Source organism: Talpa occidentalis, unplaced genomic scaffold, assembly GCF_014898055.3.
Source record: "Talpa occidentalis isolate TD23 unplaced genomic scaffold, MPIMG_talOcc4v2.1 talOcc4.14, whole genome shotgun sequence".
NCBI lineage: Eukaryota > Metazoa > Chordata > Mammalia > Eulipotyphla > Talpidae > Talpa > Talpa occidentalis.
The window spans coordinates 78,934,105-78,946,720 of record NW_023601433.1 but is presented as its reverse complement, the minus strand read 5'-3'; the positions used below and the strand labels follow the sequence as shown (position 1 = coordinate 78,946,720).

General features: G+C 46.6%; 1 protein-coding gene across 1 annotated transcript; it reads right to left on the bottom strand.

Annotated features, from left to right (window-relative positions):
- Positions 1 to 4,470: 4,470 nt before the first annotated feature.
- PLA2G1B (phospholipase A2 group IB) lies at positions 4,471 to 10,744 on the bottom strand. Its single transcript, XM_037511530.2, has 4 exons — positions 10,631 to 10,744; positions 9,154 to 9,313; positions 8,541 to 8,671; positions 4,471 to 4,703 (listed from the first exon to the last, which is right to left on the bottom strand). Exons 1-4 carry the CDS (start codon positions 10,662 to 10,664, stop codon positions 4,579 to 4,581), a joined length of 450 nt encoding a protein of 149 aa, XP_037367427.1. The 5' UTR covers positions 10,665 to 10,744; the 3' UTR covers positions 4,471 to 4,578.
- Between the last annotated feature and the right edge of the window lie 1,872 nt (positions 10,745 to 12,616).

The following is a 12,616-nucleotide window of genomic DNA, read 5'->3' as shown; positions in this document are numbered from 1 at the left end:
AGTAGCTACCTCACTGGGTGGTTATGGAGATTAGGGGTAATGATGAGTGGACCTCAGCACAGCGCCTGGCACATAGTAAGCAAATGGCAGCTGCATGGGGAGGTGGAAGGGGCAGCCATCATTCCTGCCACCCCTTGTCACCTCCCGACCCCAGCATTCCTTTTTAACTAGACTCACAAGGATCTTCCCCAGAGCCATATTTCCTTTTTGTGTAGCTGTTTGTGTCTTAAAACAATTACAAAAGTCAAGTCTTGCTTGATATAAAAAAGGCTTTCTAAAGAAAATAGTGTATCTCTCCTTCCTTCTTCCCCTTGGGAAATTAGCTACTGAACATCTATGCAAGCACTGTGGGAAGCTCTTCACAATACACCGACTCAATTCCCACAACCCGATGATCTGCACACGGTTCTTTCTTTTTGAAAGATGAGGATTCCCAAGCTCAGCGACTTTATTCAACTTGCCCAAAGTCACCCAGGGTGACCAGGCCAGTGATCAGGTCCTCCAGTTCTGAGCTCACTCTCGAATGCTGTAAAAACCCGCGAGGTGACCGAATAATTATATTGGCAGGGAAGCGGGGCGAGGTTCTCAGGAAACTTCCAGAAGAGAACCACACTGACTAGTTCCACCGGCGGGGAAAAAGTAGAGCACTCTGGACAAGCAGCCACAAACACGAAGTGTGGAGGTCAGACCTGTGCTTCTCTCTGGAAGGCGGGATGGGGAGTCAAGAGAGGACGTGAGGCACCCAGAGGCTGCTGTGCTGGCTCGCCAGCCCGACATCCATCGCCTCTCTCCTCGGCCGTTCCTTCTCGCGCCTCTCGATTCCCTGCACCCCTTTCTTCGGGCCCCTTGTCCCCCCGGGGATAAAAGCCGCGGAGGAGAAACCGGCAGGGGAAGTGGGGGCGTGTGGAGGGGAGCCCCAGGGCTGGCCCGGCGAGGCGGTTGGCGCACGTGAGATCGCCCTCTTTCTACGCTCGATTCGTCCAGTCCCTTCTTTCTGCCGGATTCTAGCTCAGAGGAGCCGGGGGGGGGTGGGGGGCGTGGTGGGGGGGAAGGAAGCTGCGAACTGAGTCGCAGCTGCCACCTCTAAGAACGCGACCCAGAGCTAGGGTTATCAAGCATTGCGCATGCGCGGGCGGCGGGCGCGCCGCGGGAGGCCGGGGCGGGTCCTGAGCCAGGGGCGGGGCTGTGAGGAGGTGGGCTGGGGGCTGGGTCACTAGTCACCAATAGAAAAGAACCAAGAGCCACGTGATCACAAGATACCCAATCACATTTCCTACTTCGAAATTCCTATAGCCCAGGGTAGCGCCCACGGGTGGATAGAGAAGGGCGGGGCTGATCACGTGATCTAAAAATGGTAAATACGGCCACGTGGTTTTTCCTGGACTGCGGGCCAACTGTGGCGCCACGTTGTACTTTCTTTCTTTTTTTTTTTAAAGATTTATTTATTTATGCATAAAAGAACTGAGGTGTAAGCCAGAGGTGTGAGGCTAGAGAGGATTCACCAGAGACAGAGCAGGGAACAGAACAGGCAGACTGACGAAATACACTGCTGAGGGGAGCAGCGGGTGAGGCAAGAGAGGTCTGCTGCGCCATGTGGGTAGCTCCCTGGCTGGTCTTGTGTTGCAGTGGCTGTGGATAGCTTCATAGGTTGCGTCTTTAACCCCTTGTGCCACCAGGGAGGCCTCCACGTTGTCCCTTTCCGAACGTTTATTTAAGGAGTGTGTGTGATGTGTTAGACACTGTGAAGTTACAGTGCCTGCTAGAATGTAATTACTCAGTCCAGTTAATTTATTCATTTAAATCAGCCCAGCCACTGTTGTAGTTTTTCCGGTATTCGCTTTCTGTTAATTAGTACCCAGATGAAGCACTTGAAGATTGTTGAAGAAGTTAATTCTCTCTCCCAACCTTTGGGATAATGAAAAAAGTAGATTTTTACGTTAGGAAATACTTTTAGTCTGTGGTGTAATGTGATGCTTCTCTGTTTTGTCAGCCAAAAAAAAAAAGAGAGAGAGAATAAGCAACAATCTCCTTAAACCCCACTTTCCTTGCATCTAAACAAGGGCTTGTGGTATTTTTCCATTGAAGAAATACATTTACGACTTTTACAGTTCATTAAAGGCTGAGGTGAGGTCTAATTTAATTTTGCATGCCTTACAATCCTACCCTATGCACGGAATGGTTATTCAATTTAAGCTTGTTGAATTTGGAAATAGTCGTGGTTTTACCTGCCCAAAGATGCTGAGGGCTAATGAGGGACCCTTCATTTAGTTTTTTTTTTTTTAAATAGAGGCATGTTTTATTTATTTATTTATTTGTTTTGTTTTGTTTGTTTGTTTATACATGCACTGGGTACAGTCAGAAGCGCGGGAGGGTGAGAGGATTCACCAGAGCCAGAGCGGGGAGCAGAGCAGGCAGAAGGACCGAAGTACACTGCTGAGGGGAGCAGCGGGCGGCAGGAGAGGTCTGCGCGCCATGTGGGACCCTCCTCTGGTGGCCGGGGAGCAGCCGGGGATCGAACCGGCGCCGCAGAGGCTGCGGGCAGCTTTGCAACCCAGCGCTCAACTCCTGCGCCACCGGGGAGGCCCCCTTCATTTAGTCTTAAGCAATTATTTATTGAGTGCCACTTTGTCAAGTATAGTACTAGGTGGGTTGGGATTATTATAAAAGGGATTATTAAAACACCTCTCTATGCTTTCAGCAAATTCAGTCCCATGACACTTCTCCTCTAAGTTATCCAGATTAGGTTTCCAGTCTCACATATGCCACTATAAATGATGGCATACTCATTTGCTTGGGTATGCCATCTCACTTGCTTCTTTGAACCGGTTTCCTCATCTGTAAAAGAACATAATAGCACCTACAACTATATAGCTGTTGTGAGGATGACAAGATAATTGTGCAAAATTCTTGGCACAGCCTGGGCCTTAGAGAGTAGTATGTATGTTAAAACATTTGCCAGTTTGAAGAGGAAGGGGAGAAAGTCAGAGAAGATGAAATGCTGGTAGCTACCAACAATCCGTCATTGTCTTGGCAGCAGCCCCAAATACCTTGTATTCCCAGCATTTTATACAGTGCCTGACCCAAAGTTAGTATTTAATAAATATTCATTAAGCTGAATGAAATGAGGAGAAATTACTAGATCAAAAGACAAATCTGCTCACACTCCCTTTTTCAAACAGAAGATCCTTTACTACCCAGCAGTAGCTACTCTCTGTCAGTCTCCAGTGTTTTAAAACTAGAGTGGGGATATGTATGGGGTAGGGGAACTAGAGTGGCTCCTCATAGCCAAATAACCCTCTCTCATCTTTGCTTTCCTATTTTTTAAAAGATTTATTTATTTATGCATACACAAGCTAGGGTACAGGCCAGAGATGCGGGCGGTGAGAGGATTCACCAGAGACAGAGAGGGGAACAGAACAGGCGGATTGACTGAAAACACTGCGGAGGGGAGCAGCGGGAGAGACAGGAGAAGTCTGCTTCGCCATGTGGATTGCTCCCTGGCTGGCTGGGGATTGAACTCGTACTGCAAAGGCTGCAGATTTCTTCATAGTGGGGTGCTTAACCCTTGTGCCAGCAGGGAGACCCCTCATCTTTGCTTTCTTAATTCACTTCCCTTCTCTGCACCTCCAACACTCTCTTTGCTGAATTTCAGTGCCAGTGTAATCATAAATACTGGTGGAGAAACTTGGCCAAGTGACTTAGTGGTTAAGAGCTCAGGCATTGCCATCAGACAAATCTGGTCAAATCCTGACTGCTGTCTATGTGATTTCAGCCAAGTGACTTAACTTCTCTGAGTGTGTAGTTCCTCAGCCTAAAATGGGGGCAACTAATATCCACCTCACAGGGCTGGTTTGAACATTTAGCATGATGAGGTGTGGAAAGTCCTTAGCATAGGGCTATATGCAGTAAGTGCTCAAGAAGCAGAAGTTATTATTGTTTATTATGTTTGATGGCTACAATGTGACAATCACCTTGTCATGTGTGGTGAAGCCTTTCCAAGGGTTTAGTAAGGAAAGATGTTGTAGAAAAAAATGGTTTAACACAGTTGAAAATGGAGGCAGAAAAACAAAAGAGGGGACAAGATTTGACTAAGATGGAGACAAAAGCCCAGAGCTTCAGACAGGGCAGGCAGGGTAAATGTGTGTTCTGTTGCCAGATCCAGATACATTGGGTTCGAATCCCTTCTTTGCAGCTACTTACTAGATGTATAGCTTTGGACAAATGACTTCTCTTGAGCCTCAGCTTAGAATAATAGGATTTGCTAATAGTGTCAAAACCTCATGGGATTACCCAGAGGCTTCAGAGACACATAGTCCTGGCACAGAGTAAATTATTGGTAGATGGTGGTAGAAATCATTATTCAGATCTCATGATACTTGCTTCCTGGAAATATCCCTCTCATTCAACTTTTGAGACTGGAAGGAATGATGCTTACCAAGGACAAGGAAGAGACTTAGTCATGTTCAACAGAGTAAAAATCTCCAAACATGAGACTTTTAATAGGTGCTTTATTAGAGGGCACAGTGTAACAGGGAAGCCACGAGGCAGGTAGGGCAGAACTCTTTTCAGAGGCAGTATTTATTTCTGACAGAACTTGTCGAGATCCAGATTGTGGTATTCTTTGTTATATGGGGACTGGGAAAAGCAGATGGCAGCAGTGCGGTCACAATTGCAGAGGAATTCCTGGCACTCATTGTTTTTACCTGGAAAAGAGCAAGAGGAACTGACTCAACTCAGGTGGATCCTGCTTTGTACAAACCAGGGGCAGATAGAATTGACCAGAATAATCCAGTGGCTTTGCCATTGCAGATTTAAGGTGGACATACTAAGCAAATAAAAGTATCAGAGTTACAGATAAACAATGAATGCAATATTTGGGACATAGACTAGCAAATTATTCGTTGTTTATGTGAAAGTCCAATTTAACTGGGCAACCTGTGTCTTACGTGGCAGGGGTGATAGTAGCCTTTTGGAAAATCCTCTCTACTTTGAACCCCTAAAATGCTCGGATAGCTTTCAGGCTCCACAGATCTCTGATAACATAGGCAAGCAATTGTGAATGTATGGAAAACACTAAAACATATACTCAGTGTTGCAAGGGATTGTACATTTCAACTTAGGAGAGTTTAGTGAGCCAATTTCTCAGCATTAAATCACGTTTAAAAAACTACTGGGCCTCCCTGGTGGCACAGCGGGTTGAGCGCAGCGCTGTGAAGCTGTCCGCAGCTTCTGCAGTGTGGATTTGATTCCCAGCCGGCCAGGGAGACACCCACATGGCGTGGCAGACCTCTCCTGTCTCTCCCGCTGCTCCCCTCAGCAGTGTTTTCGGTCCATCTGCCTGTTCTGCTCCCCCTCTGTCTCTGGTGAATTCTCTTACCCTCCCGCACCTCTGGCCTGCACCCCAGTAAGTTTATACCCTTGTATAAATAAATAAATCTTAAAAAATAAAAATGACAGAATATTGTTACAATAGAATGTTACGTTCTAAAAAATTAAACATATCTATATGTAATAATGATATCAAGATAGTTCACTAAGGAAAAAAATAGCTAGTCTATGTCCCAATATTTGAAAGGTGATATTCAGCTAACTGGTTATCTTTGAGGAGTAGAATTATTGGTGCCTTTTACTATCCATGACTTTCTGTAGCGCTTGAAATTACATTAGTTTGGCCTTGTTTACTTTCATAATCAAAAGAAACAGCAAAGATAACATTTAAAATTCATTTGAATTTTACTGTCCGTAATTTAATAATGTGCTTTGCTTACCTTTAATCATCTTATTAAAGTTTTCTCTCTCTGATCCTTTTTTCTGAAAATATATGTTTCCTAACCTAGTGAAAGCCCATTAAAGCATAAATCAGGGGCCTCCCCCATGGCGCAGTGGGTTGGCAAAGTACTGTGAAGCTGTCCGCAGCCTCTGCAGCATGGGTTTGATTCCTGGCCGGCCAGAGAGATTCCCACAAGGCAAGGCAGACCTCTCCTGTCTCACCTGCTGCTCCCCTCAGCAGTGCTTTCGGTCTGTCTGCCTGTTCTGGTTCCTGCTCTGTCTCAGTGAATCCTCTCATCCTCCCATGCCTCTGACCTATGCCCCAGTTCTTGTATAAAAATAAATAAATCTTTTTTAAAAAGCATAAATCAGCGCTTAGATTATACAGTGTGCACAACTAGATAATTATTTAGCAAATTATTATTTATTAATATGAATTAATACCCTATAATGCAAGCTTTTTGACATGCTTTTTTGGGGAGGAGGGAGGGAGGGAAGCACCTGCTTTAAAAAAAATTATTTCCCAAAGGGTGTATGTGTGTGATCATAGCTTTCATAAGATTTGTAAAGGAACCTGGAATCCATAGAAAAGAACCCTTATCAAGTAGTGCAAAAATATGGTTTCTATTTATTTGGCTTTCTATAGTGAATCAAAACCAAACTGTCTGTTAACAGTGGCCTGTATAAGCAAATTGAGGCATGCTATGCAGTGATGAATAGAGAAAGAATGATGACTTTGAAGTCAGATGGGAAATGGTTATGAAATGACAATAAGTCAAAAGAAGGTAAGTATCCATGGCACGAGAAGGGCAAAATGCAGTATTGTACCTAGACTGTGCATTCAGCAAATATTTACTGAGCACCTACTCTATGCCAGACATTGTTCTAGATTCTGGGGATAGAGCAGTGATGACAGTAGACAACAATCCTTGCTAGTGGAGAGACAGAAAGTAAAGAAATAAATATATCAGATGTTGAGAAGTCCTGTGGACTTCTCAGAGAACAGAGATAGAGAATGGTGGAGGGAGTGTATATGTGATTTAAAAGATGATGGCCAGAGACCTCACTGTGAAAATGAAATCTAGGGCCTCCCTGGTGGCGCAGGAGTTAAAGTCTCAGAGCTATCAAGCTATCGGCAACCACTACAGCATGAGTTCTATCCCTGGCCAGGGAGCTGACCCACATGGTGCAGCAGACCTATCCTGGCTTGCCTGCTACTCCCCTCAGCAGTGTCTGAAGACACACCTGGAATGTGCCCAAGCAGTTCGTGGTGGAAAGTGTTTGATGTGGAAGGAACAGAGGACTTGAGGCCAGTGTGTGACTCGCCATGATGAGTATAAACCTTATTCCAAGCAGGGGCCTCCCTGGTGGCGCAAGGGGTTAAGTCTCAGCACTATGAAGCTATCTGCAGCCACAGCAGCATGAGTTTGATCCCTGGCCAGGGAGGTGATCCGCATGGTGCAGCAGACCTTTCCTGTCTTACCCGCTGCTTCCCTCAGCAGTGTATTTCTATAGATTTGCCTGTTCTGCTCCCCACTCTGTCTCTGGTGAATCCTCTCACCCCCTGCACCTCTGGCCTGCACCCCAGCTCTTGTATGCATAAATAAATAAAATAAATCTTTAAAACAAATCTTTAGGGCCTCCTGGGTGGCGCACAGGTTGAGCACTGGGCTGCGAAGCTGCCTGCAGCCTCTGCAGCGCCGGTTCGATCCCCAGCCACTGGCGAGGGTCCCACATGGCACGCAGACCTCTCCTGCCATGCCCGCTGCTCCCCTCAGCAGTGTATTTTGTTGGTTTGCCTGTTCTGTTCTCCACTCTGGCTCTGGTGAATTCTCTCACCCTCCCGCGCTCCTGACTGTACCCAGTGCTTGTATAAATAAATACATAAAAATCTTAAAAAAAAGATTAATAAAAAAATAAAATAAATCTTTAAATAAATCTTTAAAAATAAATAAAATAAATCTTTAAAGTAAATCTTTTAAATCTTTAAAAACAACCTTATTCCAAGCATAGGGGCAAAAGCATGGAGGCCTCATGGTGGTATTTTTATATCTCATAGGATGGTGGGATTCAGTAATGTTTTCTTGGCGGTTTTGGGATTGAATAATGGTTATTCCAATATTATCTTACAGTTTTGAAAAGTGGATCTGTTGGTGAGTGCAAAGGGGAGGGCAGTGAAAATTCAGAATGATGGTCTGGCATGTACATTACCTGTCTGTCAGAGCTGCCTGGGTGGGGACACACCTCACCGTGTGTGCTGCATGACTTAGTCATCAAAGTGGAACCTTTGAAATCAGGAGCAACTGGGTCCAAATACCCATTCTACTACTTAAAAGATGTGTGATTTGAGGCAAGTGATGATTTTTGAGTCTCAGCTCCTGTAAAATGGGGTTAATATAACCAATCTTACCCCTGCCTAACCTAATACTTGGCATGTATAAGAACCTAATAAATACTGCTTCTAAGCTATTTTTATTAAATAACAAAGCAGTACAGAAGTAAATAGTACTGGAGTATTACTATATACTTGGAGTATATAGTCTTGTATTCAAAAGCCAAACACCATCACAAATGGCTCAGCCTGCTGAGCCTCAGTATCCACATCTGTAAAGTGGGCATAGTAACATTACCTATCCAATAGGGTCATTGTGAGGATTAAAGCAGACACTGCCTGGCACCCGGAAAATCATAGCTAAATAGTGTCTGTCATTACTATTAGATCACCCTCAAATACACTGAAGGTCTTTCAGCCAACAAGGGGGTAAACCTACTGCTGTTGCAGGTGACCTCTGTGCCAGAGCATGAGAACGAGTATCTTCTGGTGTAGGGGTTGTCCAGGATATATCTACAGCTTTCCAATTTCCTGGATTTCGAGTAGCATTCGTCGTGTACCTGGCAGCACCTGGAGAAAGAAGGGACAGAGCTGAGACAGCACAGTGGCCAGGAGCCAGTATCACCCTGCATTTGCTCTCTCAGACAGATGGGGATGTTTTAACTGGCATGATCAGCAAGGTTAAAAAAAAGTAAATCCCGTACAGTGTTTAGTGAAGTCGATTTTCAAATGATTGCAGGAATACAGCCCTATCATATTCCATATTCTGTGGATGCTGTGATAACTTTATAGCTAGAGATGACAATTGAATCGTAGCTGCGACGTCTTGTGTTGCAGCGTCCTGTCACCAGGGGGCAGCAGCACCCGCTACTTTGCATCTCCGACATTCCGCCTTAGGGTCCTCTTGGAACCCATTTCTTTATGTGACTCTATGAAATACGATCCTTAGTAAATGTGCAAGCTCCCTTTCTGTACCTGCTCGGGAGATCCTTGACTTGCGCCCTCCCTCCGCCCCGCGGGCTCTCCACTCTTCCCGCGGATCCATCACTTACCTGTCCAGGGCATCCACGGGGGTGCCGTATCCTCCCAGGCCGCAGTAGCAGCCGTAGTCAGCGAAGTCCAGCGCCGGGTTACTGTCGGGGATCGTGCACTTGATCATTTGGCGGAGTTGCAGCACTGACCGTGAGTCTTCGCTGCTCTCCGCAGCGGCCACTGCAAGAAGACACAGGGAGAGTTCAAATCCGTCCAGTGCCCCTGTGTCTCAGGCCCCACGCTCTTCCCCTAACCCCGGCTCGACCTCGAGCCTCTTCAGAAGACAACTGACATGAGAACCTGATGAAGTGAGAGAAAGAAAATTTTACGAAAAACTTCAATTTGGGGCCTCCCTGGTAATGCAGTGGGTTAAGTCTCAGCACTATGAATTTATCCGCAGCCACTGAAGCATGAGTTCGATCCCTGGGCCATCCAGGGATCTACCCACATGGCACAGCAGACCTCTCCTGTCTCACCCACTGCCCCCCTCAGCAGTGTGTTTCAGTCAGTTTTCCTGTTCTGCTCCCCACTCTGTCTCTGGTGAATTCCCCCCACACACACACCCCTCTGGCCTACATCCCAGCTCTTGTACGCATAAATAAATATTTTTTAAAAGTCTATCACCTCATTGAACTTATATCCTAGTGCGGGGGGGGACAGAAACAAGAAGACATAAATGTAATAAATTAGGAAGTGAGATGTTAGGGGTGGAAAAATTGGAGCTCTAAAATGGGGGACTTGGGTGAGGTGGCGGGGTAAAGTAGGGCTAGTGAGGAGGCCTGTGTGGACATCCATCTTCAACAGGTCAACCTCTTTTCTGCCTCAAGGTCCCTGCACCTGCTGTTCCCTCTGCCTGGATACTTGTCATCTCATCTCTCAAAGTCTGGAAGATCATAGCTTAAATGCCACCTCCTCAAAAAGGGCCTTTAGGTGACTCCAAGCGGCTTCTCTACTATCACTTTTCTTTGTGTCCTTTGCTTCATAGCAGAGATCCGTCTATTTAACATTCCTGATATAGGCCCATAAACACAAGGACAAGGCTTTGATGCTCCAAAGTCTGACATTGAGTCTGCGTATATATAATAGGCCCCTCCATAAATATATGAATGAAATGAATGAAATTACTAATAAGAGAATGAAAGAGGGTACCTGGCACATAGTAGGTGCTTGGTGAATGATCTATTGGCTAAGTGAAAAAATTCTGCCCCATTTGCAGAGTTCTACCCTATGAGATTGGTGTCCTGCAAGGAAGATGGCAGTAAGTGACTTGGGGGATCTGCTCAGTCACCCACCAATATCGTCTCTATGATCCATGCTTTGTCCTTTCCTGGATCTGCTGTGCACACTGGAGCCACTCCATGTGCTTAAACTCCAGGGGAAAGGAAGCAGTAGCTGATGGCTGTCGCCTGTGAACAACCTCTGTCTGCTCTGACCCGGGGCCACCATCCCAAAGGAGTGAATTCTTAGCACAAAGGGAATGGGCTTGGGGAGACCTACCTGAGAGCAGAGCGGCAAGCACGAGGACTTTCATCCTGTTGTCAAGGTGGTGAAGGAGAGAAAGATAGAGCCACCTCTGCCTGCCTCTTTATAACTGCCTCCCAGCCCCAAGATAAGGCTGGAGTGTTTGCTTTGCTCCCAGCTGACTTCTGGTTGGCCTTGAGTTTGTGCTGGAATAAACTTGACCAACATGCCAACTCTGCCAGCGAGGGGTGTTTGGAAGCAGTGTGCATTTGTCTCCTAATGAAAGGCATTACTTCTGGAATTGACTCCTTAGACACCTTGGAATTTTGACCCCTCCCTCTACCCTTGGCATTCAGCCCAGCTTCATATTTGGTGGAGGGGTAGGCAGGAAAGAACTTTCTACCCCATGTAACAGCTGGGACACAGGAAAGAAATGACTGCTGTCTCATCACATCTCCCCAGGCCCCTCTTGGCTGGGGCAGTTTCTCAGACTCCCTGTGTGGATGACCTTGACAATTTGGGGGAATACTGGTCAGATGTGGCCTACATGTTCCTCTGATGGAATTTGATGTTTTTCTCCTGTCTGGGGAAGGAAGGTCAAGTGCCATTTTCATCACACAGCCATATCTATTTAGTCATCTCTGGCCGGGGGATGCGTCTTGGCCCCTTGCCAGATGAGGACACTGAGGGGTCGAGCTGGAAATGGCCTCCCCCAGACCAGCACCCATTTCCCTCCACCAGGGGAGGCTGTCAGGTGTGAACTGGGCAGCATCAGTGGCCCTAACTCTAATTCTGTGGTCTCTGTTCAACTTCCTCTTGGGTACAGGCACTCAGAAAGAAGTAATCCATCAGGAAGTTGTCCCTGTTTCACCCCAAATCCAAGAGTCCCACAAAGGTGTCCTAGCTAATGAGTTAACCCCCAAATAGCACTTAGCAAGCAGATGAGAAAACTGAGGCCCAGAAAGGAGAAGTGACTTATTTGCATGGGCCTGACTCTGCTCTCATTCGACCCAGGTTCTTTCACGTGAGGGGTTTCTTCACACTTGCCTGAGCTCCCTACCTCTGCAAAATGGTAGTCATTAGGTACAGGTGGCTATTTAAACTCACTAAAATGAAATACTATAAAAAATCAGATTCTCTTTTTCCACTGGCCACGTTTCGAGGGTTCAATAGCTACATGTGGTTAGTGGCTGCTGGACTGAACAGCGATGATAGAGCATGTTTCCAGCATCCAAAAGTTTCCACCAGGCAGTGCTGCTCAGGATGAACTGAGCCTGGATCGGTGCTGGCCCAGAGGCTGGTGGAGGCTGTAAGAACTACCGGAGGGGGCCTCCCCAGTGTTGCAGCGGTTGACAGCTCTGTAGCCCTGGTTCGATCCCCGGCTACTCCCCGGCCACTGGAGGAGGGTCCCACATGGCGCGCAGACCTCTCCTGACACCTGCTGCTCCCCTCAGCCTTCGGTCCTTCTGCCTGCTCTGCTCCCGGCTCTGGCTCTGGTGAATTCTCTCACCCTCCCACGCTTCTGACTGTACCCAGTGCTTGTATAAATAAATAAATAAATCTTCAAAAAAAAAAAAAAAAAAGATTAGTCATCATGGTAATTCTGAGAAGTAAAAAAAAAGAACTACTGGAGGGATGGTGCTCAGGACCCCACATCAGCCTGCCAGAAGGTCCTGCTTCAGCCCCCAGAATGAGTGAAGGCTGACCAGGAAAAGGGAAGGCTTAGCCTGCAAAACGCTCAGTTTCTCTGAGGTTGGTTTGTTGGAGTTAGAAGAAAACAGAGGAGCAGGGGCTGCTCCTGTTGTGGTGGTCTGAAGAAGGAGTAGCTGCTGGAGCTACCACATTCTTGAAGGCCATCAGTTTTAATGACCTCTAGGCCAGGCCCCATGCCCAGAACCTGGCACAAACCTCTGAGGTAATTCCACTGCTAAGGTCCATTTTACTGAGAAGCCTACTGAGGATCAGAGAGGTTAAGCAACTGCCACAATGTCACACAGCAGGACCATGGTGAGAGACCCAGTG

Coding starts and splice junctions, on each gene's coding strand:
- PLA2G1B (XM_037511530.2), bottom strand. CDS start 10,664: ATGAAAGTCCTCGTGCTTGCCGCTCTGCTCTCAG. Junction 9,314..10,630: donor GCTTGCCGCTCTGCTCTCAG/GTAGGTCTCCCC, acceptor GTCTTCTTGCAG/TGGCCGCTGCGGAGAGCAGC. Junction 4,704..8,540: donor AGAGGTCACCTGCAACAGCA/GTAGGTTTACCC, acceptor GCTCTTTTCCAG/GTAAAAACAATGAGTGCCAG.